Source organism: Anas acuta, chromosome 2 (genome assembly GCF_963932015.1).
Source record: "Anas acuta chromosome 2, bAnaAcu1.1, whole genome shotgun sequence".
Classification (NCBI taxonomy): Eukaryota; Metazoa; Chordata; class Aves; order Anseriformes; family Anatidae; genus Anas; species Anas acuta.
Window position 1 is genome coordinate 157,299,590 of NC_088980.1, and position 24,354 is coordinate 157,323,943.

Genomic DNA, 24,354 nt, shown 5'->3' on the forward strand with positions numbered 1-24,354 from the left:
CATCTGAGCTTCGTTTCTATGGGAACGGAGAAAAGACAAGGCATGGAAGCCTCCTGCTCCTGTCTCCCCACCGGGACACGCGTTGGGCATCGCGGGGCTTCGTGTCACAGCCTGGTGCTGGGTGCCTGGTGCCACCCCTGGTGTTGCTCACCCCAGATCCTGGCTCCTTCGACCCCTGGTAGAAGCTGGAGAGCATTGGGCGTCTCCATCAGGTCTCAGCTCCTGGGCATCCTTGGCAGAGCTGGCTCATGATGGGGACATGGTGACACTTTCGGTGGTCACTTTTTGCCTCGAGGGATGGAGACGTGTCCCTCGTGGTCACCGTTTGGACACAGCGGGCTGTGGGCTTCAGCAGTTGCATTCCAACCAGCTGGGTTTTGCTCCTCACACATCCTATCAGCTTCTCCTCGGAGCTCGCCCACGATGAGGGAAGTTGGATTTCGTTTTCCTGGCCCTTTGTTGCTTGAGCAGACCTCGCAAAGAGGCGAAGGCGCGCGCAAAGTCTCTCCGGTTCCCATAGCGATCGTGATATTAAAAAGGAGCGTTCCAGGTGATCCCCATCGCTTCCTCCAGCTATCAGAGAGGGAAGGAGGCAGCAGGAGCCGTGGCAGAGAGCCGGGAGGCTCAGCCCTATGCAAAAATTCCCTCTGTTATGGCTCTGCCTCCCCACCAGGCGGGCTGGGAGCGAGCGGCCCCGGCGCTTTCTCAGGGCGCGTTCCAAGCCAAGCGCCCGCAGCGGTGGCACATTTGCCTCCGTGGTGCAGCCGGGGCCCGGAATCACTCGGGGGGGTGCGATTTAGATTGCAAATCACCTCCGAGTTGTAAATCCACACCATCCTGCCTCGTGTTGTCAGCTGCCAAATTCCCTTGAGACGACTTTTGGGTTTTCCGTGCGAGCGCCGGAGCTGTCGTCAGGCTCCGAGCAGCAACGGGGGTGGCTGGGGAAGGGGCTTGAGGTGCCTTCGAGCACCCCCACGCAGCAGGAAAAGGACCTTCAGTGCTCTTAGAATCATAGAACAAGTGATTTAGGATGGAAAAAACCTTCAAGATCATCAAGTCCAGCCATCAGCCTGAACCCTGAGTCCCACCACCAAATCCCGTCTCCTCTGGCACGTCGTACAACAGGCCGGTGTTGAAGAGGAAAAGTTCTGCTTGTTTGAAGGTTTTAAATGGGATTCTGTTGAACTGAAAATATTTTTTTCCCAGGCTGACCAGCTTGGGGGGCATCTCATGGGGCCACAAGGAGCTTGGAGGGGTTGGCACGGGAAGGAGCATTACCCACGGTGTCCCACAGCTTGAGGAACGCCTCGAGCCCTCTTCTTTGGGCAAATCGCCCCCCAAAATCTGTAGGCGGAGGGGATGGAGAGCACTTGGGCTTGCTGTGCCATGACAAATTTGGGGAGTGCAAATTCATGAAAAGTGTTCAAAATGGATCCTTTTTTGTGGCACTGAGGGATGTGGTTTGGTGATGGGACATGGTCAGGTCCATGGTTGCTTTTGGGGATCTTCACAGAAGAGTGGCTGAGGTTGGAGGCACCCCCATATCCACCCTGTCCCCCCCCTGCCCCATCAGGGCCCCCGAGCTGGTGCCCAGCCCCAATCCAGGTGGGTTTTGGGGATCCCAGCACCTCCCCAGCACCGCTCGAAGCCCCCTGGGAAGCTGAAGGCTGGGTGGGCATTGGGGATGCGTCACGGCAAGGCTCGGCGCTCCATGCTCTGAGCCCTGGCTCCCTCCCAGCAGCAAGCAGCAACTGGGGACATTCCAGTCCGGGTGCCCACGAGATGCAGGGTGACAGCAGGAAGGGCACGATGCCCCGAGGAGCCCGCAGCTCCCGGAGAACGCGGTGCCAAAATGCCCTGCCAGCCCCAGGGCATGCCCGCGCGCACGGCAGAGCTCGTGTCTGCCTCTAAACCCGGCCTGGTTTCTAATCTAATAAACGTAACGTGGCCAAGGCGAGCCTTGAGTGGAACAGGTTCTGACACCCGCACGAGAGGCGTGCTCTGTGTTTTCCCCTGGAGCTCTCCGTCTGGTCGGGACGGATTTAGTAAGCGGCAGGGAGCGGAGAGACCGAACTCCACGAGCGTCTGAAGCTCTTATTCCTCTGGGTCCTGCTTGCAGTGGTCTGCTGGGAGGGTGGGAGAGACACTGGAGACAGTTTGGTGACAGCATGACCACGTTTGGTCACAATTACCAATGGTTCAGGTACTTGGCAATTGCATCTGCTCCACTTTAGGGGTCCCTGAGCATCCCCAAGCATCCCCATCCTCGTGGTGGCTTCCAAAATTCAACAGCAGCCCGGAGGAGCTCTGCATCCATCACATCCTTGCCACCCGTCTTGGTTCTTCTCTGCTTCTCCCGGTTTCTTAAATTAGCTTGAAATTCACAGAACCTCGCTTTCTCGGTTTTCTTCCACGGTTCCTTTCTATCCTAGATATTGGGGTAGATCATGAATGGCTCTTTGTGTAAAAAAAATTGTGTTTTGGGTCACGAGATGCTGTGAGCACTTGAGGCTGCATGCAAAAAGCTTGAAGAGTTTTTGATTTACTGATTATGGCCAGAGGGCTGGTCTGGAAAACTCACGTTGTTTTTTTGGGGATCCATCCCTGAGGTGCCAAAGCTGGGGGTTTCCGAGAGTTTCTGCATAACTGATTTATGGTTATAAGGATATATGGTTATATGGGAACCCATCTGCGCATCTCCCGCGGTTGTTTTTTGGGGTTTTTATCAGTCTGCATCTATTTGGGATCGCTCCACCCTTGGCACTCACTGCACAGTGCCGTGTGATCAGCAGGATGCAGGGGCACTGGGATCGAGGTTTCCTAGTGTTTTGGGGCTGCTGCCCCCAAAGTTTGGTAACCCCATCGCGCTCGAAGCGTTTTTACTCTAGCAAGATGCGCTGCGTGGCCAACCCTGATTTTTTCCAGCTCCCTCTTTCAGTCTGTTTAGGAAGGAATTGTTACACCTTTCAGGTTAATGATGTCTTTTCGTAAAAAATATTAATTGGCACTGAAACCACCGGTGCGGGAACAAGCCCTCGCTCCAAGCACTTTGATACCCTGCTAACTGCTGACGCTCAGCAGTTCTCCGTGCGCTCATCAGCCAGGGCTTTCGAAGGTTTGGCACCGAGGAACTGTCCCTGGTGGCTGAAACAATTTTTAAGTAAAACAAATTTTAAGCAAAGCACGTTTTAAGTAAAACGAGTTTTTTTAAAAAAAAATAAATTTTAAGTAAAATAATTTTTAAGCAAAACACATTTTAAGTAAAACAAATCTGGAGCAGAACATTCCTGCAGGGTGCCACGTGCGTAACGAACCAAGTTGTGCTGCTTGGAGGCAGAGAATCAAAGCAACTTGAGCACTTCTGGGTGTAATTGGGTGTTTCTGGGTGTAGTTGGCTACTTCTGGGTGTAGTTGGGTGCTTCACGTTGTAGTTGGGTGCTTTGGGTTGTAGCTGGGCACTTTGGGGTGTAGTTGGTTGCTTCTGTGTGTAGTTGGGTGCTTCAGGGTGTAGTTGGGCACTTTGGGGTGTAGTTGGGTGCTTCTGGGTGTAGTTGGGTACTTTAGGTTGTAGTTGGGCAGTTTGGGTTGTACTTGAGCGCTCCTGGGTGTAGTTGGGAACTTCAGGATGTAGTTGGGTACTTTGGGGTGTAGTTGGGCACTTTTGGGTGTAGTTGGGTGCTTCTGGGTGTATTTGGGTGCTTCAGGTTGTAGTTGGATGCTTCTGGGTGTATTGGAGTGCTTTGGGTTGTAGTTGGACACTTCTGGGTGTTTCTGGGTGTAGTTGGGTGCTTCACGTTGTAGTTGGGCGCTTTGGGTTGTAGTTGGGCACTTATGGGTGTATTTGGGTACTGCAGATTGTAGTTGGGCAGTTTGGGTTGTACTTGAGTGCTCCTGGGTGTAGTTGGGTGCTTCAGGTTGTAGCTGGATGCTTCTGGGTGTATTGGAGTGCTTTGTGTTGTAGTTGGACACTTCTGGGTGTTTCTGGGTGTAGTTGGGCACTTCAGGTTGTAGTTGGGCACTTTGGGGTGTAGTTGGTTGCTTCTGAGTGTAGTTGGGTGCTTCAGGTTGTAGTTGGATGCTTCTGGGTGTAGTTTGCTCCTTCTCAGGGTCTGTTAATGGGTGGCAAGCTGTATGGCAGGCGAGCATCCCCGCCACCAAGCAATCACCCGAGGGCTGCCAGAAAAACGTCATTTTGAGTGGAATCTGCTCAGAAAAGAACTGATTTAAGAGGAATTTGCCCCCCCCGGCTCCTTCCCCCTCTTGCCGTGGGTCGCTTCCTTCCCCACGAGGCGCGCGCACGGCATCGACCCCATCCCCTGACCCCGCTGTGCTCTGCTACAGAAAGATGCTGGCTCGGCAGTTTTTCCCCCTCGTAACTGCGGTTATCAATAAACCCCACGTCGTTTTAAGTGCCAAATAGGTTGGAATTGAAGCTGCTCGTCATTGGGTGGTGTCACGGGCTCTCCGGGCACGCGGCGCGGCATCGCCCCGTCCCTAGGGAAGCGCAGGGTGAGCAGCCTGGCCCGAAATGGGAAGAGGAGGCTGCTCTGGCTCAAAGATTTGTTTTTTGGGTTTTGTTTTTTTGTTTTGTTTTTTTTTGTTTGTTTGTTTGTTTTTTGTTTTTTTTTTTGTGGCTTTCTGAAAAATGTTACTGAGCTGAAATGAGCCCAGGGTTCCCCTCATCTGTCTTTATGCTCTCAGAAATGGAACCTGCGCGTCAGTCGGGCTCCTTTTTGGGGCAGCGCAGGGAGTTGGGGCTTTGGGGTGAGTTCCTGGGCTTTTTGGAGCTTTTTCAGTGGGTCCCTGAGCCCCTTTCCCTGCAATTCACCACTTATAAACTCCTCTAAGGTCTGCACTCCCGTGGGCTGTGCCCGATGCTCCTGCAGCGTGGTGGCCCCAAACCCCTTTGGCTACCAGAGATTGCAGCCGACTTCCCCGCTCCATTTTGGGTGGATTTGGTAAATAATGATGATTCTGGGCCGAGCCCGCTCCTGGCACCCAGAGGAGTTGTGCTGCACCCGTACCCGTGACCCCATCACCGTGTCGGGGTGCACGCACGGGTTGTCCCGTGCTGATGTCGATCCGGGGCCAAAATCCCAAAAATGAGAAGTGCTGCGCCACGCCAGGCCCCAAATTAAAGCCTTCAGGGGGGGACCTGGAGGAAATGTTGGGACTCCACAAAGCTGGAAGTGGCCTCCAGCTTTATTCTCCCAACCTGCTCCTTCGCAGCACTCAGACCGGGGAGCGCAGACGGGCACAAATCCCACGGAAGGACTTTTCATTCATAAGAACATCCCCGTTATCTTTTTACTTAAGCCCACACACACCAAAAAAAAAAAAAAAAACAAGAAGAAAAAAAAACGAAGAGTTTGAATAAAACCTGGCTGGTTGTAAGCCTCAGCATCCTCTGGATTAGCAAAAGGTGACGCCTGGGGTGCTCGGGGTAATCTGAAAAATTGGTTGATTCCCGTTGTCGGCGCGATGACGAGTTAATTAAATCTATTTTCACGTTTCAAGCCCTGCCTTGCCGTTTAAACCCCCCTCCTCTCTCTGCTTGCTCCCCCGCAGGCTGGAATGGGTGGAAATCATCGAGCCTCGGACGCGGGAGCGCATGTACGCCAACCTCATCACGGGGGAGTGCGTCTGGGACCCGCCGGCCGGCGTGCGCATCAAGCGCACGAATGAGAACCAGTGGTGGGAGCTCTTCGACCCCAACACCTCCCGCTTCTACTACTACAATGCCACCACGCAGCGGACGGTGTGGCACCGGCCGCAGAACTGCGACATCATCCCCCTGGCCAAGCTGCAGACCTTGAAGCAGAACACGGAGTCGCCGCGAGCCTCGACGGAGAACAGCCCCGGGCGGAGCAGCAATGTCAGCAGGGAGGGCAGCACCAGCTCCTCGTTGGAGCAGGAGCTGGAGGGCGGCGAGAAGGTGCCCGAGCAGACGAGGTCGGGCCGCCAGTCCACCCAGTACGCCGTGGTGAAGGAGGAAACGGAGAGGTGAGGGCGGATGGTGATGGGGCGCCGTGGTGCCGCGGGGTCCGGGGGACTTTGGCCACCACCGTGGAGGGGCAAAGAGCGAAGTCCTGGTCCTGCAGGGGGGAGAAATTCATCAGGAAGCTCCCCTAGGGAGGTCTGATGTCTTTTAAGGTTTATGGTTTGCTCATGAGTTGAGTAGTGGAGGAAGAGGTGCAAGCACCCGCGGGAGCTGCTCCTCCTCGTTAGCACTCGCTGAGGTGTTCTTTCCAAAATAATTCCCTGGTGCTGCAGGTTTAAAAGCTTTTTCCCCGTATGTGCTTCCTCCCTCCTGCCTGGGGGCAGATAAAAATAAATTAAAAAAAAAATTGGGTGCCACTCAAAAGAGCAAATATTGGTGTGCCGTGGGAGATTTCCAGCTGGGGGTGACGTGTTGGTCCCCTTGGGGGTTTGGTCCGTGCCACATCTGGCTCGGGGAAGGGGCAACACCATGGGCTGAGCCCGCTGGGTACATTTCCAGCAGGGCACGGGGAAAACTGGTTAAAAACACATGGATTTGGGTACTTCTGTGGCCGTCAGAGCAGCCCAGGATGCTGGGCGGGGGGTTTGCTCCGTGGCCGGGGGCTTTCTGCATCAGGAGCTGAGATTTTGAGGAGGGAAGGGGGGATTTTGGCTGCCGACCTGCAGGAAATCCCCAGGGACACCGAGGTTCTGTCTCCAGAAGTGGCCAGGGGTGGATAAAGCCAAACACGAGCTGTGCAAATTAAAAATGGATTTTGGATGGTGGTGATGGCTTCTCCGTGCCCGGGGCCCCTCCGCGTTCTGTTGTTGTTCCACAAGCTGGAAAAATGTGAATTTCTGTGTGACGTGCTTATTTTGTGCCCCTGTGAGCCCTAAAACGTAGGAGAGCTGCATCAGGCATGGTGTTTATTATTTTTTTTTTTGCCTTGTTGGTGCTTTTTTCTTCTCAACAGGAGAGCCAAGGTTGAAAGGGGGCTCTGGAGGTCACCTGCCTGAATCCCCTGCCCGAATTTTCACAGCTTTGAGCCTTAAACTCATTTCAGCAAGGTTTCGGTCCCAAATTTTCTCTGCGCCTCGGTCCGTGCGGGGCCCCAGGGGAGCTTTCTGTGGACCCCTGTGCCACAGAAAATTTTTGTTTGTTTGTTTTTTTGGGTGTCTTCACCCAAATCCCACCCGCTCCGAAATGGTGCCCACGTTATTTCCCAAAACCTGCCCTTTTCTCGCAGGTTTTCCCATCCCCGGTTCTGAAACCCAATAAGATAAAGATAAAGTAAGATAAAATGCAACCCTAAAGATAAAATAAGATAAAATGCAACCCTTAAATCTCCCTGGATTAAGTGGAGCTGAGCCGAAATAGCCAGGGGAGGGGGGTCTCTTAGAGACCCCTACCCAAAACGGGACCTTGCTGGCTGCAGAGCCCAGGAGGGGAGCCCCCAAAAAAGGGGAGCCCCAAAAAAAGGGGAGCCCCCTTTTTGCTCCCAAAATCTGGAACGCCACAGGCAGCCGAGGTGGGATCCCACCCCAAAATGTGAACTCCTCTGGGACCTCATTCCCCCCAGCAGGAAACACAGCAGGAAATTGCAGGTTTTTCAGCAAATGGGGCTAAAACAGAGATTTTCTCTTCTTGTTTTCCCTCCTCTTGCTTTTTGCTCTCTGGCACCCGACGAACGCCGCGAGCTCCACGGGGAGACGTTTGCGGGGTGAAGGCTGGAGTTTAACCCCCTTCCTCGTGCTGCTTTCAAATATTTGGGGGAAAATCGTTCCCATCTGGCATTTCCTTGGGGCAAAGCGCTTTGGGGCAAATTGGGGCAAAGCTCTCCGTCCACGTCCTGCTGATTTTTTGTGTTCTGTCTGCACAACAGGCTCGGGGGAGCTGAGTGTCCATCCAACGCGTGCGCAGGGCATCCGGCCCGATGTGCAGTTTACATAACAGCAAAGAAAAACATCTCTTTCCCCTTTTTTTTTCTTTTTTTTTTTCTTTTTTAGAAGCAGCGGCTGTAATTAAGCGTATGAAGCCTTGCGGTCCGGCGATTAGCGCAGGGGATTAGGTGCTGGGATTTCATTTTCTATTCCTGGCTTTTGCCACCGCGCTGTGCTATTTTCGGGCACGTCACTTTCCCTTCTTTTAAAAATAAAAGCAGCGCTCAGAGCCGCTGGGAAGCGGTGCCACCTCCTCTTCCAGGGGGGAAAAAGGAAAAAAAAAGAAAAAAAAAACATGATTAGACTTTTTTTTTTTTTAGCTCTGCTGGAGGTGCAGTCCCTTTTTCTTGATGCTTCACAATTCATCAAACGGGGCTTGGGTAGGAACTGGGGTGGGGGGCGCAGGGGGACAGGAGCCAGAGGGGGAGCTCCTCTGGAGCCATTTTAAGTTAATTTTTCCCCTAATTAGCAGTTTTATTCCCTTGATAGGGCTTAGGAGTAGCTGTTAGGCTGAGGGTACCCTCCAGCTCCTTGGGTCCGTGGCGGGGATGCGGCGGCACCGTCGTGGGGGCTTTGGGTGGACCCAAGGATTTTGCCACGCGTCGTGCTGAGGAGGAGGAGGCTGTTCCCTGTGCTTGGGGGATCCCAAATCCCAAAAAATCACCACCAGGGCTTTTGGCCTCATCAGTGCGAGCTCAGATGCAACCACGGTTGTCGGAGTTAGCCTGCTGAGACAACAGACGTCGCCCCGCGTGGGCTGCTAAAATCAGAGTGTTCTGCACCTCCCCAGCCCCTCACAGCCCTGCATGGGCACTGCCAGCGTTTGGGCAGGTTGAGAAGGAGGAAAAAGCCCCAATTCTGCCGTTTCTTTCCTGGTTCTTGCTCTGCCCCGTTTGCAGTGGATACGTCGCCGACCCCGCCGAACCTCGCTCAGCACCCGCACGGGGACGGCACAACTGGGGACAACGTGGTCCCCTCTCCACCGCCCTGCACTCTGGGGTCACCTAGGTTGGAAAAAACCTTCAAGATCCCCAAAAACCAACCGTTGGCTTGGCCTACGGCGTCCCATGGCTAAACCACCTCCTCGCCTTGAGTCCGTCCGGAGCCGCAGGAGGATGGAGACGGCAGGACGGGGACAGAAGGACACGGGCATGGAGCTTTCGGGAATTCCTGCCTCTGCCCGGTGACTCAGAGCTTGGTTCTGGCCTCACGCAGCATCCCCGCTGCCGTGTGAGCCAAAAATAAGAGAAGGGTTTTGCTGGTGGGGTTTTGGAGACCGGCACCAGCCTGACCTGGGCTTGGGCGCAGCGAGGCGCACGCAGTTTTGGTAACTTCATGGGGGCAATCAAAGACCCTTGGTTACTCCAGAAGATCAAACGGCCTCTGTTTGCGCAGAGAAACCTTGGGGTCTCCTCCTTGGAGAGCTTCAGCCTGTAACTCGTGGCACTGTGGATGGATTCGATACCTGCCTTCAGTCCCCTTGGCAGCTTCATCAGCAAGAGCTCATCACCACGATAACGAACTCAAACTCATCAGCGACACCACAACGACTGCGCTTTGGGGTTGCTCTGCCAAAGATCCTTTGCACCAAGTGATTGGAAACCATCTAGAATTTGTGCATGGCTCCTCGGACCTCCTGGTGGGTGGGCACGAGCAGGGATGGAGGCTTGGGGAGCCCGGGTCCCATCCTCACCTTGCTCCCAGAGTCCCAGCCAGCACAGTTTTGCCCTGAGATTGAAGGGAACACGCTTGGTGCCCTTTATTTGCAAGAGCCTTGAAAAATGTAAGGTTGTACGGAACTGCTGATGATCAGGTGATTTTTTTGTGTATTTTTTTGGGAAGGGAGGGGACAAAGTGAGGTACACAGCATGTAGCGGGTGTCTGGAGTATGTTCCCATGGGAGGTGGATATTGCTGCAGGTTCGGGAAGGGATTAAACAAATCCCAGGCAACCAACCCATAAACGTTTCTGAAGTTGGTTCCTTGGAGGACACCTCCCTGCTGATGACCCTAACGCAGGGACCGGGTGCTGGGGAGCACCTTGAGTTGGACTTTCCATGCTTTTCAGGATTTGGATCCTATGATGCTTGTGGGTCCCTCGGCACATTCTGTGATTCTAAGAACTTGCCTGAAGGTCTTCTTGACCTTGAGTTTCCTTGAGGTCTTCTGGACCTTGAACTTCCTTGAAGTCTTCTTGACCTTGAGCTTCCTTGAGGTCTTCTGGACCTTGAACTTCCTTGAGGTCTTCTAGACCTTGAGTTTCCATGAGGTCTTCTAGACCTTGGACTTCCTTGAGGTCTTCTTGACCTTGAAATACCTTGAGGTTTTCTTGACCTTGAGTTTCCTTGAGGTCTTCTGGACCTTGAGCTTCCTTGAGGTCTTCTGGACCTTGAGTTTCCTTGAGGTCTTCTTGACCTTGAGCTTCCTTGAGGTCTTCTGGACCTTGAGTTTCCTGGAGGTCTTCTCCCAACAACCACTGCCATAAACCTCAAGTATTTTTTCCACAGTTTCTTTAGGAAGCTTTGTGAGCATCGGTCCCCTTCCATCAAACCTACCAAGGCTTGCCCGCCGTGGAGGGGACGCTGCAGTCGTGGGTATGGGTACAGCACGATAAGAGAGAGCTGACGCCTTTCCCTTGAGAAGAGGCTGAGTGTCACGAAAGAGGAGGCACGCGCCTTCACGTGCGTTGGAGAGGGAAAAGGGATTAAGCAATTCAACGCCGTCATAATTTCAGGGCTCAGAAGTCTCATTAAAATTAGCTTTGACAGAAGCTTAATTTTATTGCCACTTGCTTGAATAAATTCTTTGAGGTCTATCCTATTAGGAAGATTTGTTTTCTTCTCCCGAAACCAACATCTGATCTGAATTTTATTAACGCGAGCGCCTTAATGTGTACGTGGGGCTGGTTAACGCGGTGGCTTAGAGAACTGCTCAGGAGGAAGTTATTCCTCCAGATGTTTGCCGTTACGTTCTGGTGCGGATCAAATGTCTAATAATTTGCAAACGAGCCTGACGATTTGCACAGCCCTCAGCGGAGATAAAGGCAAAAAAAGACAAAAAGACCTTTCCTCTGCTCCCCGAGTAAATACCGGCCGTAAGTAGGAGCAATATCAGAACGCGTTGCCCTTCGACAACGATTAATAACGTGGCTAACGAGCGCGGGAGGGGCACGGCGTGCACATGGTACAACCAACTGCGATGTGGTAAATGAGAATGTGCCCAAAAAAGGCTTTTTTTGGCACTCGCCCCTTCTACCTGTGTTGGCTTTGGCCAACAGAGCGGCAGAGCTATTAGCGGGAGGAGTGGGAGCGATGTTGGTGAATATCCATAACCCCTGCCCTCTGCATGGGGCTGGTGTTATAAATCCCATCCCATCCCATCCCATCCCATCCCATCCCATCCCATCCCCGTCCCCATCCCATCCCATCCCAACCCATCCCATCCCAACCCATCCCATCCCCATCCCCATCCCACTCTACTCTACTCTACTCTACTCTACTCTACTCTACTCTACTCTACTCTACTCTACTCTACTCTACTCCACTCTACTCTACTCCACTCCACTCCACTCCACTCCACTCCACTCCACTCCACTCCACTCTACTCTACTCCACTCCACTCTACTCTACTCCACTCTGCTCTGCTCTGCTCTGCTCTACTCTACTCCACTCTGCTCCACTCCACTCCACTCCACTCCGCTCCACTCTACTCCACTCCACTCTACTCTACTCCACTCTACTCCACTCCACTCCACCCTACTCTACTCTACTCTACTCTACTCTACTCTACTCTACTCCACTCTACTCTGCTCTACTCTACTCTACTCCACTCTGCTCTGCTCTGCTCTACTCTACTCTACTCTACTCTATTCTCTTCCATCATCTGTTAAAGACCCAATTAATGACTCAAAACTTGATGTCAGGAGATAGGCACAAAGCCCAGCCCGACGGGGTGGCCATCTCTGTGGATGGGCTTCATGGATCCTAAATCTTCGTTGATCCTAAAGGCGATGGGACGTTAATAAGGGCACGCGCGCGTCGCAGTCGCTGTTGTAACCCCTTGTTCACCATTACTGTATTGCAGTTCGCCGCCCTCCGGAGTGTTTGAGAAAGAATATGACATTTATCGGGATTACAATGCGGAAGGTCAACTCCTCCACTACAGGTAGCCAAAATTTCCCTCCTGTACCGGGGTTCGGGTCCGAAACGTGGCCTCCGCAGCGCGGCGTGGGGCATGGGCAGCCTGTGGGGAAGGGGCTGCAGATGCCTTCTGGTTCTCCTCCCCGTCTCGTTTCCTCCACCTGCTGTGGTTTTAGCTTTATGACCGCCCTTAATAAGGGATTCATTTTGGATTTATTTTGGTGTTTTTTTGGAGCAGGGGCGCCGCGTGCCCTTTCTGCAGCTCGGTGCCGTCTGCGCTGCTCTCTGAGCACTGGACCACGGCCTGGCTGCTCCAAAATTTCATAAAACGGCGTTTTAATATTTTCTTTTCATTCTCGTGGATGAGGAAGGCATTTCAGGCAGGCACAGGAGAAGTCCTGGGGTCTGATATGGGGTTGGGGGTGCAGGCGGGACCCTCCTGGTCCATCCCAGCGCATCCCAGCGCAGTGGGTGATGTCTCGGATGGCTCTCGGCACTGCAACCACATTTAGGCTCCTTTTGGGGATTTGTACGTGGGTGTGAGCACACATTTCACCTATTTCGTGCTTGTCAGATGGGCGTCAGCGTTCTCCTGCTCGGATCGGGGTCGGGATTTCAGGTGATCGTTGGGCTGAGGAAACTGCCCCCCTCGGCTTCCCTGGATTTAGGCTGGTGGGGGGGACACGGAGCGCTCGTGGGGACGTGGAGAGGTGGCAGGGACGTGGAATGGTGATGGGAACGTGGAGCAATAGAGCGGTGACGGGGACACGGAGCAATGACAGGGACACGGAGAGGTGATGGGGACACGGAGCGGTGATGGGGACACGGAGCAGGACGGGGCTGTGGTGCCGGACCAATGCAGGGACAGGACCCGATGCACATTCTGGGGACAACACCCCCACTGCGAGTGCCACCCCCTCTCCTGCTGCCCCCACCCTCTCCCCATCGATTAAAAAAGGAAATTTCACCCCAATCAGTGCGCGCGGCCCTGTTTGTACCCGCGCCCGCCTCGCTGCAGGGGACGCCTCCATCTCCCCGACCTCAGCCTGGAAAAATCCCACAGACAGCCCTCGTTGCCTCCCCCCACCCCCCCAGCTGCAGCCAGGAAGCTAATTAGCAGCTTTGGTTAATTAGCTGAGAGTGGGCTTCCTTCTGGAGGAGCCGGTCTCAAGTGCCCCCTGCCTGCGGGCTGCGGGGAGGTGGGAGCGGGGCTGGCGCAGCCTTGGGGAGGGGGGCTCCTGGCCCGAGCCCCTCCTGCGGGCTCCAAAATCAGCATCGGGGCTCAGCACCCTGGGGTGCGCGGATCTGCTCGGGTGGGAGCAGGAGCCGAAATCCCCGGCTGGCTGCGGGAACGCGTTGCCAGCTCACCGGGACCCCCGAGCACAGCTCCCCGCGGCGCTGCGCCGCTAGGAAATGTCACCACCACTCCCTGCCTTCTGCTGCCAGCTCCTCTTCATCACGACGAAGGCTCCTCCACCTCCCCTCCTCGCTCTCACACGAGCCCGTTTCAGCCTTTCCTTCAGAACCCAGGGCCCACAAAAATCCTTTTTCCCCCAGTTTTCTGGTCCCCGGTGCAGGTGAGGGATGGAAGGGATGCGGACCCGTCCACCTGTCCAATGAGCTGCTGCTCGTTCTCCAGAAATTGGGGGATTTTTGGGGGGGTTCCTGCGAGGGAAAACTCCGTGGTATTGAAGGGGGGTGAGGGACGGAGGGCTCGTTATCTCCTCCTCCTGGCTTGGCTCCCGCTGCCGCTAATTGGAGCTGGACGCCACGGGAGACGGGAAGCGGCGGGCGGGGGGAAATATTGCACGGAGAAATTCGGGTTCTGCAGCCCTGAAGGCGAAAGCACAGTCCAAAAACGCACCGAAAAGGTGCCCCAAACGTCGCAGCCTGCTCCTTTCATTAAGGGGAAGGCTTGGCAGGGCGGCGCGCTCAGCCCAAGGCAAAAATCTCTCCTTCTTTTAATTTAACTCCGGCGGTTCTTTGGAGTTTTGTTTTTTTTTTTGGCAGGGAGCTTCGTGCTTGCTTTGCTCGCAGGCCTTGAGGCTGCAGCAGTATTTTAGGCAGGGAACGAAGCCACCGGGAGACCTCGGGCACCCTTGGAGCGAGCCCTGCAGTCGGCAGATGGGCTGGAGGCTCTCCAAAGCTGAGCGCGGGCGGCGAGATGAGCCCCGTCCCCGCCTGTTCCCGGCCCCCGACCGCTGCTGACACCCCTCCGGTGCCGTTCCTGCTGCTTCTTCCCCGTCGCAGGGATGCACCGGGCAAAGCTGAGCGCCGAGGCGAGAGCGAAACCCATGTGCACAGCAGGGGAGGCGAGGAGGAGGAGGAGGAGGACGCGGAGAGACCGGGGGGGCTCGGAAACGCACGGCAGAGGAGGCGAAACGCCGTTTGCGCTCCCCCAAGGTTTGCAGAGGAGCCCGGTGCGCTCACATTTTGGGGCAAAATGCACTGATGCAGCCCCTCGGCGGATGGTGGGTGCTGGCCTCACCGGGTCTGAAGCACCCTGGGATCGCAGCCCTGCCGAAATGCCCGCGGCCGGTGCAGGGAGCCGAATCGCCGCCCTTCCAAACGCCGTAAGAAGCGAGCAGGGATTTGAGATCTCCATCAGGATCTGAGCTCCGGGGTATTTGTAAGTTTAGCTCTTGCGTTGGCACGTCCTTGGGCACGGCAGATAAGGAGCAACGAAGTCTTGGGGGGTCGCATTGGAAAGATCTCCAAAGGGAACGACCCCGCGCGGGGACAGCGAGGACGGTTCTGCCTGGGTTCACCCTCTGCTGGGTGCGAGCACCGCCGCGCACGAACCACGTGGGAAGCTGATTTATGTGAATTACTGCAATTTTAGGGCTTTTTTTTCCCTCCCAGAGTTGAAAAGGCATTTAATTCTAGAGCTAAATCACTGGCACGGGCTGAATGACACCACCACGAGCAGAGGCAGCGCGAGGAGATGCGCGTGTCGGGGTCGGTCTTGCTTTTGGGTGTTGCAGGACAGAAATGCAGCAGTTTTGGTGCAACGCCCGGTGCTGCTGGCAGCATTTTGGGGCAACGGTGCCAGTGGCTGCAGGGGAAGATGGGGAAGGTGAGGAAGGTCGGTGGTGCTGCTACAGCAGCCCCGCCGCGGTCCGTGCTGGTGTTCCCTGGCGCAACGCTGATTTAACGTCGCTGCTGACTGATTTCACATAAATTGATTTTTCTGGTAGAAGGTTAGAGGATTTTGGGGGGCATTTCGCAATGGGGTTGCGCGTGGGGTTGTAAGCGCAGCCGTGCTGGTGCCATTTCAGGGGAAATTCAAAAATTCAAGGGAAGAGGAGCGAAGGGGAACCAGGACGAGCAGAAACACTCGCGGAGCCGACTGCGGGCATCGGTTTGGGCACGATTCGTGGAGCCGAGCCATTCCTGCGAGCACCAAAAACAGGCATTTTTTTCTAGAAAAACCCTGCATGGAGCCGGGCTTGGCCCCATGCTGGCCTCTCCTCGCCATCAGGATCATTTCCACTTATTGCCGTCACTGAGCCATTCGTGGGCACGGCGGCTGCAGCGATTTAGCCACAAAAAAAAAAAAAAAAGCAAAAAGCCCTTTTCCGAGCATTCCTTTTACAGGCAGAAAATTAAATTTAGCCCGTGGTGATGCTTTCTAGTGCTCAGCAATAACCCTGGATGGCACGGTGGAGATCTGGGGTTATTGCTTGCTGTTCCTGCTCTGATTTACAGCTCTGCCTCGGTGGGGTTTTTATTCCTACCCGCTGCTGCTGAAATAGGGGCGAAATAGGGGTGGGGGCTGCAAATATGGGAAATGGGAGAGGCTTTTCACTCTCTGGTTGCGGTGCCTGTGGGACGGAGGCGGGTTGGATGTATGGGGGCAGTTTTGGAGGCTCCCCTCTGCACAGAGCACCCCGGGGGGACCTGTCCCTGTCCGGGGGTGGTCCCTGCACCTCGGTGGCACCTCTCGGGTGCTGCTGGGGATGGCTCGGGTCTGACCGTTTTTGACCTCCTCAAACACATCAGATCTGCCCCAAAAGCAGGTTTCTCCATCTCCAGCTGTGTCTTTAGCAGAGATTTCAACCCCAAAGGCACCAGGACGCACGGCGGCGATGCTGGGGGTGAGGAACTGAGCAGGGCTCCGTCCCGTTCCCAACTCGATGTGGTGTAACTGGGGGGTTTCTGGAAGCCCCAGCTGGCACCAGGCTCTCCGAGACCCTCAACCGGGCCCCCATCTGCGCTGGCTGCAATCCAGCTTGAAGGCTGCAGCCGAAAAGCTGCGGAAACGCCATCAGATGAAAGCAGTCAAGAAGTTTTCAGCACGAGCATCGCGTGCAGGGTGCTGGTCTTGCTCTAGGAGCCCAGCGGGGCACGGCACCCATCTAAAACGCCCCCAAAATTGCCCCAGCTGCTCTGGTGCTGCCAGGAGGTGCCCCCCATGGTTTCAGAGCATGAGGACGCCGGTGGCACGCGCAGGGGTTCATTCACGCACATTTTTTTTATAAAAACCCTGAGTTTGGGTGTTGTGGTCCTTCCCGGAGCTTCTTCGTGCTGTGCCCTACGCCGTTTGTTTTTTTTTTCAGAGTTTCAGTGGAAAACTTCAGGAGGGGGGGGGGGCGAGGCTGGGGTTTTTTGTTGGCAGGGAGGGCGCACGGAAGAAAAACGGGGCCGGGTGGGGACAGAGGGGACAATGCCCAAGCAGGGGGCTGGAGGAGAAGGAGGGGGACACCGGGAATCCAAGGATGGGGGCAGGTGGAGGAGGTGGGATGGGGACGCGAGGAGGGGACATCCAAATGTGGTGTGCACGGCTCGGGGACGTGGAGCTGTGCGCCATGCCCTGGGCTGTCCAAGATTTTTGGGCTACCCCCCCACCACCACAGACACCCTCCTCGCCCCCTGACCGCTGTGTTTGCCCCCCCCAGGACGTCCTCCCTGCGATGGAACGCCGGCACCAAGGAGCGGATGCTGATCAAGGTGACCGACCGCGAGCCCAGCTTCCTCATGCACCAGGGCAACGGCTACGCGCCCGACGGCCAACCGGGCACCCGCTCGCGCCGCCCCTCGGGGGGCCAGCAGTCCCCCAACCTTCAGACCTTCACCCCCGAGGCCGACAACTCCGTTTTCTTCCCGGAGAGGAAGCCCTCGCCCTTCTTGAAGAGGGCTGAGCACGTGGGCAGCTGCTCGCCGCTGCTTGGCCGGGGCGATTCCTTCTGCTCCCCGCTGCAGACGCAGCACCGCAAGCACTCGAGCGAGTCGCAGCCCTCCTCGCCCCGCTACGCCTACGAGCCGCCGCTCTACGAGGAGCCCCCCATGGAGTACCAGGCGCCCATCTACGACGAGCCCCCCGTGGACATGCAGTACGAAGCCAGCGGCAGCTACAAGGCCGGCTCGCCCCAAAAGTCGCCCATCCGCAAGCCTCACCCCTTCCTCCAGTCGCCCAAGCAAGGCTCCAACTCGCCCTACCAGCAGCTGGTGCTCACCAAGCAGAAGTGTCCCGACAGGTTCATGAGCCTGGAGTACAGCCCCGCGGGCAAGGAGTACGTCCGGCAGCTGGTCTACGTCGAGCAGTCGGGCTCCAGCCCCAAGATGAAGACGGGGTTGCGCCACAAGTACTCGCCCAACCCCATCGGCGGCTCCTACTCCCTGCAGCACAGCCCCTGCCTGCTCCGTGACCAGCGCCTGGACGTCAAATCGGGCGACTACAGCAGCATGGAAGGACCCGAATTCTGCCCCGGGCAACCAGCGGGCCAGGCGGCCCCGGGCGAGGACTCTATGTCGTGGTCCAGCCAGCAGGACACCATGTCCTCCACCGGCTACTCGCCCTCCACCAGGAAGAGGAAAAGCCGCAAGCCCTCGCTGCCCCACGAGCCCAACGCCTCCTCCACGGACGGCTCGGGGGACCGGGAGGCTCTCGGCGAGCAGCCGGCGGCGGGCGAGGATCGTGCCGTGCCGGCGCGCTCGCAGATGAACCGGACGGAGAGCAAGGCGGCGGAGGCGGAGGCGGCGCGGGGCTTCCCCGAGCCCTTTTTGGCGCAAGCGCGCTTGGCGTGGGAGGCTCAGCAAGCTCACTACCACATGAAGCAGCGGAGCAGTTGGGATTCCCAAAAGGACGGCTCGGGCTACGAGAGCGACGGCGCGTTGCCCTTGCCCATGCCGGGCCCGGTGGTGCGAGCCTTCAGCGAGGACGAGGCGCTGGCCCAGCAGGACAACAAGCACTGGAAGAGGAACACCTTCGAGAAGCTGGGCTTCCCCCAAATCCTGCTGGAGAAGAGCGTCTCCGTGCAGACCAACCTGGCATCCCCCGAGCCCTACCTGCACCCATCTCAGGTAACGACCCGGGGGCGTCCCGGGTGGTTTTGGGGCATCCCGGGTGGTTTTGGGGTGTCCCTGGTGGTTTTGGGGCATCCCGGGTGGTTTTGGGGCATCCCAGGTGGTTTGGGGGTGTCCCCACACGTCCCACGGACCCTCCATCCCTTGGGTGCCGCTGCAGCCTTGGCAGGCCAACCATGCCAGGCATCCCCACCACGCTGACGGTTAAATAAAACTCATTTTCGTTGTAAAGCAGGTTTAAACCCCAAATTCCACCTCAAATCCAGCAGGACATGCCCGCAGGTGACACCACAGCCCCGGTAGCTCGAGCTCTGCGCCGCGCTGTGGCTTCAGGAGCTGCTTCTCCTCCAACAGCTCCCGTGCCAGAAACCAGGGTTTGGCCGGCAATTTCTTCGGGGCCGTAGCAGCTGGGATGAGGCAGAACCCAGGGTAGTTTAAGTAAAAAAAAAATAAGTAAGTAAATTGCCCTTCTTAATTAGAACATTAGAACAGGAGGACCCCTAGCAGGACCTGCCAGGGGGTCACGGCCACCTGCTGTTGGTGCTCAGCCCCTCAGGCTCTGGCTTCCCCCAGCTGTGCTAATTAATTAGGGCCGGGGCTAATTGGATTCAATTGTATATCGGGAAGAAATTGTTCACGCTGAGGGCGGTGAGATGCTGGGGCAGGTTGTTGGTGCCCCAGACCCTGGGTCAGCACTGGTACCAGTAGCAGGAGGACCCAAACCAGCACCAGGTCCTCACCAGTTGGGTGCTGTGCTAAATCCCAGTCACCCACATCCTTCTCCACATGGGATCCAAGGGAAGAAAACCCTGACAATGCCTTTTAGGGTCCCACCTGCTCCTGGTGTCCACGAGGACATGTCTGGCTCACAAAGTCACTTGTCCCCAGCCTGGTGCTGGTGTCCACCAGCCTCCTGGGTTTGGGGACACCAAAAAACCATGTGTGAAGGTGGCTCTGTGGACAGGGGGCTGGCCACCGTCGTTTGCTGTCCTCGGTGGGTCAGGACTCAATGATCTCGAGGTCTCTTCCAACCTAGAAATTCTGTGATTCCGTGATTCTAATAACCCTGCCCGGCCGTTCTCTCCCAGTCAGAAGACCTCGGCGCCTGCGCCCAGTTCGAGAGCAGCAGGCAGACCAGGAACATGATGCCCAGCGCCAGCTGCGTCTTCCCCACCTTCAACCTGCGGAAGCCCTCCTCGGAGACGGACATTGAGAACTGGGCCTCCAAGCACTTCAACAAGCACACGCAGGGGCTCTTCCGTAGGAAGGTGTCCATCGCCAACATGCTGGCCTGGAGCAGCGAGTCCATCAAGAAGCCCATGATCATGACCAACGACCGCAACGTCAAGAAGGAGGCGTGCGAGATATTTAAACTGATCCAGATGTACATGGGGGACCGGCGGGCCAAGACGGACCAACTCAACGTGGCCTTGGAGATCGCCACCAAGGGCTGGAGCATGCAGGGCCTGCGAGACGAGCTCTACATCCAGCTGTGCCGGCAGACCACCGAGAACTTCCGATACGAGAGCCTGGCCCGGGGCTGGGAGCTCATGGCCATTTGTTTGGCCTTCTTCCCCCCCACCCCCAAATTCCATTCCTACCTAGAAGGATATATTTACAGGCACATGGATCCGGTGAACGACACCAAAGGTAAGAGGCAAACCGGGTGCCGTTGGCCGATGGCGCACCCACCCCATTCCTTGGGTCTTGTTTTTTTTTTTTTCCTCTCCCCGTCGTGTCCTTGATGAAACGTGGGTGAGAAATTCGGCCAGGAGGTGCCGTGGTTGCAGGGCTGGCCCCTTAGCACCGACCCTCTCCTCTGGGCGCACAGCAACCCAGCACGAGGCCCGGCACGAAGGGAGCTTGGACACCTCCGCTCACGGCGCGGGCTCGGCCGCCCCCGAGGTGCTGGGTGGGGATGAGTGAGGGGGTCCCGTCAATTTGTGTGGCCCCCGTGCTCTGGTTTCACGTTGCCTCTCCGTGAATCAGAGCTCCGTGGGTTTTGGGATGGCCGCATCTTGAAGATCCAGCAACTCCATCTCCTTGTGAGCAAGGATGTGGGGGAGCAGCTCAAGGCCAAGCAGCCCCAGCTCTTGGGGTCTCTCCTCGTGGAAAGGGGGGCTCCAGGCCCTGCCACCCCTCATGGGCCCTGCACTGGGCTCTTCCCAGTGTGCCCAGTGCTCTCCAATATATGCCCAGGGCTTGCTGCTACGGGGGCCAAGTGCTCACCCCATCGAGCCCATACTTCAACACCTTCTCTCTAAAAACCTGAACTGAAAAAGTTCAGGTTGACATCCAGACACCCCAGACAGATGACATCCACCACATCCATCTCCACGTCGAGCCCCTTGGGGCTCTACATGGGGACAAACCCCCCGCATTGGGGCACGGCGAGGGGCCCGCGGCTGCCACCAGCACCCGCAGCAGAGGCACCAAGCTCACTTCGCCCCGCGCCCCGCGCTGGCTTTGCTGTGCCACCGAGCGGAGACGCTGCCCGTGCCCGCACCACGCGTCGGCCTCACGCCGCCCCGCTCAGCCACGGCACTACCGAACGCGCCCTCGGCCCACCGGGGCGCTCACCGGAGCCCGTGGGAGTGGGCAGGTTTGAAAGGCCCCTGCCCGTCCAGCCATTTTGTTGTTTTGTTCCATTTTTATTCACTTTGTGTTGTTTCATTGTTATTTTGTTTCCTTTTTTGTTTTTTTTTTTTAGGTTTTATTTCATTTTTTTTTAATTTTCAATTTTCCTCCATGTTTCGTATTTATGTTTTTATATTTATTTTTATATTATATTTTTATATTTTTATTTCATTTTGTGTGATTTTTATTTATTCCTATTTGTTTTTAATTGTTTTTCATGTTATTTTGTTTTTACATTTGAATATTTCATATTTTTTAATTTTGACTTATTGCATTTATTTTTATTTGCTTTTTTATTTTTTTAATTTTATTTTTTTAAAATTTCCTTCCATTTTATATTTCATTCCATTTTATATTTCATTCATTTCGTTTCATTTTATTTCGTTCCATTCTGTTGTCTTCATCGCTTTGTTTGTTTCCCAGTGACACAGCACATTAAAGAGGTCCTGGAAAGGAACAGTAAGAAGAAATCCAAATTGAGAAAGAAACCCAAGCCCTATATCGAAGAGCATGATGGTAGGGGTCGTGTCACCGCTCGCTTGGGGCCCCCCTCTCTCGGCCCTCGTAGCAAAGCTGCTGCTTTTCGGCTTTCACCCCCCCACTCCCCAGCTCCCCCTGGGCTCTGCTCGCTGCGTAGGTGCTTGGAGGGGCTGCGCTGCACGGGGAGCGGGGAGGAAGGGGCTCGGGGACCCCCCCGAGTGGCCGGGAGTCCCAAGTCTGCTCTTTGATGGTTGGACTTGATGGTCAACTCATGAACTTTGTTGACGGTTGGACTTGATCATCAATTGATGATCTTCTATTGGTGGTTGGACTTCATGATCGATTGATGATCTTCATTGACAGTTGGACTTAACCAATTGGTTTATCTTCATTGACAGTTGGACTTGATGATCAATTGGTGATCTTCACCAATGGTTGGACTTGATGATCAGTTGGTGATCTTCACCAATGGTTGGACTTGATGACCAATTGATGATCTCGGTTGATGGTTGGACTTGAAGATCGATTTGTGATCTTCATTAACGGTTGGACTTGATGATCAGTTGGTGATCTTCATTGATGATGATTGGACTTGATGATCAGTTGGTGATCTTCATTGATGATGATTGGACTTGATGATCAATTGGTGATCTTCATTGACAGTTGGACTTGATCAATTGGTGATCTTCGTTGACGGTAGGACTTGATGATCAGCTGATGATCTTCACCGATGGTTGGTCTTGATAACCAATTGATGATCTCAGTTGATGTTTGGACCTGATGATCAATTGGTGATCTTCATTGATGGTTGGACTTGATGATCAAGGTCACCAAGGTCATCAAGTGGGCATAGGTGTCACCATGCGATGGCTTGTGCCGGCATCACCACATCTCGGTGCCATCATAGCTGGCGTCAGGACAGGGGGACCCCTTGGTCCCCACACATGGGGGGCTCCAGAAAACCCCAGAGAAACCCATGGCTTCTTCCTTTAGCAGTGGCATCAGGGATGGAGGCAAACGATGACCTCAGGTTGGGTTTAATCACGACGTTTTTGGGGGTGTCAGGATGGTGGAGGGGTAGCAATGCCAACAAGGAGCTGACCACAGGATCTTCTGAAAGATGACTTTGTTCTCTGCTTTGCACAAATATAAAAATAAAAAAAAAATACTAAAGTAATAAATATATAAAATAAAATAATAAAAAATAAATTCAAAATACTTTTTAAAAAGAGATTTTGCCCAGAGGAGGAAGCAGAAGGAGGCAGCACATTGCTTCCCCCGTCCTCATCCATGTGGATACCCAATTAAATCCCCAGGGGCTGGTTTAGAAGGATCCAGTTTGTTTTGCTCTTGGACCAGGGAAAGTTTGGGGCCACGCGTGCATCCCCGCGTGCATCTGGACCCGAAGCCATGCTCCTGCTGCTGATCCAGTAGGGTCACTGGTGGTGGTGGGGACTGGTCAGATCCTGCTCTTCGGGGCCACGACGAAACCAAAGCTTCTGTCCTGGACACGGAGCTCCCGGGATGTCCCCAGAGCGGGGCCATCCCCTCCCACTGCTCCGTGTCCACCTTGAAAGGACCCCCCCCAGGTGACGGGGACGGAGATGGAGCCACCACCCCTGGTGATGCCACAGTGGTGGCCCCCGGTGGCTCCCCGACGTCCTCGTGACGGCGCTCTGCTCTCTCTTGCAGGGGTGGCCATCAGCACCTACGCCAAGTACTGCTACAACAAGCTGCAGAAGGCAGCCCTGACCGGAGCCAAGAAGGTACCTCCAGGCCCCACGGACGTGTTCCTGCCCACCGAAGTGGCACCGCGGTGGGGACAGGGGCAAGCGGCACCAGAGACAGGGCAGGGCGGTGCCACGGGTCCCCAAAATTCCGCGGGGGGAAGGTGTGGGATGGGCACGTCAACGTGAAGTGAGCACGGCCACGATGCAGGGCTCAGAGTAGAGAGGTTTCAGGAGCAAAGTGGCTCCTTCGGTCCTCGGCACTGCCTAGAGGGGAGGCACGGGGCCAGATCCAGCTTTTGGGGGGTCCCCGCGTTGGGCGTCCTCCTCCTCCTCTTTGTCCCACCACGCTCATATTCTCTGCGTCCACCCCTTCGGCATCATCCCACCACGCTCAGGGTTCAAGGTCCGCAGGTTCCTCCCAAATCAGACTCAAAATTCCACGCGGTGGGACTGTCTCCCGCAGGGCCTGAAGAAGCCGAACATCGAGGAGATCCGCCACGCCAAGAACGCCGTCTTCAACCCCTCCATGTTCGGGAGCTCCCTGCAGGACATCATCGCCATGCAGAAGGAGCGCTACCCCGACCGGCAGCTGCCCTGGGTGCAAACGCGCCTCTCCGAGGAGGTGCTGGCGCTCAACGGGGACCAGACCGAGGGCATCTTCAGGTACGGCCCCGTGTCGCGCGCGGTGGGGGGTCGTCACCACCCCCACGGGTGCCCTTCGGGGTGAGGAGCAGCCCCCAAGCTTCTCCTTGCTCCAACCCACCCAGGGTCCCCGGGGACATCGATGAGGTCAACGCGCTCAAGCTGCAGGTGGACCAGTGGAAGATCCCAACGGGCTTGGAGGACCCCCACGTTCCCGGTAGGGGCCGGGTGGGCGCGTTGGGGTTGGGGGGGGGACGCGGGGTAGGGGCAGAGCTGCAGCCCCGTATCTCATGGTTGCCCTCGTCCCCCAGCGTCCCTGCTGAAGCTGTGGTACCGGGAGCTGGAGGAGCCGCTGATCCCCCACGAGTTCTACGAGCAGTGCATCACCCACTACGAGAACCCCGAGGCAGCCATCGCTGTCGTCCACTCTCTGCCCAGGATCAACAAAATGGTGCTGTGCTACCTCATCCGCTTCCTACAGGTGAGAAGGACGGCGTCCCA

At 55.8% G+C, this 24,354-nt stretch overlaps 1 protein-coding gene across 11 annotated transcripts in view; it reads left to right on the plus strand.

Moving 5' to 3' along the window:
• Positions 1-24,354, plus strand: part of ARHGAP39 (Rho GTPase activating protein 39) — an 82,248-nt gene that overhangs the window by 54,048 nt on the left and 3,846 nt on the right. For 9 of the 11 annotated variants that reach the window (XM_068672807.1, XM_068672809.1, XM_068672806.1 and 6 more), the window contains exons 2-10: positions 5,569-6,003; positions 12,003-12,083; positions 16,957-18,361; positions 19,453-20,014; positions 21,425-21,517; positions 23,174-23,247; positions 23,675-23,874; positions 23,979-24,070; positions 24,165-24,334. In XM_068672807.1, the coding sequence (XP_068528908.1) occupies positions 5,569-6,003; positions 12,003-12,083; positions 16,957-18,361; positions 19,453-20,014; positions 21,425-21,517; positions 23,174-23,247; positions 23,675-23,874; positions 23,979-24,070; positions 24,165-24,334 (3,112 nt within the window). The remainder of the gene's footprint in view (positions 1-5,568; positions 6,004-12,002; positions 12,084-16,956; positions 18,362-19,452; positions 20,015-21,424; positions 21,518-23,173; positions 23,248-23,674; positions 23,875-23,978; positions 24,071-24,164; positions 24,335-24,354) is intronic. The other 2 variants (XM_068672813.1, XM_068672814.1) reach the window with 2 other exon arrangements.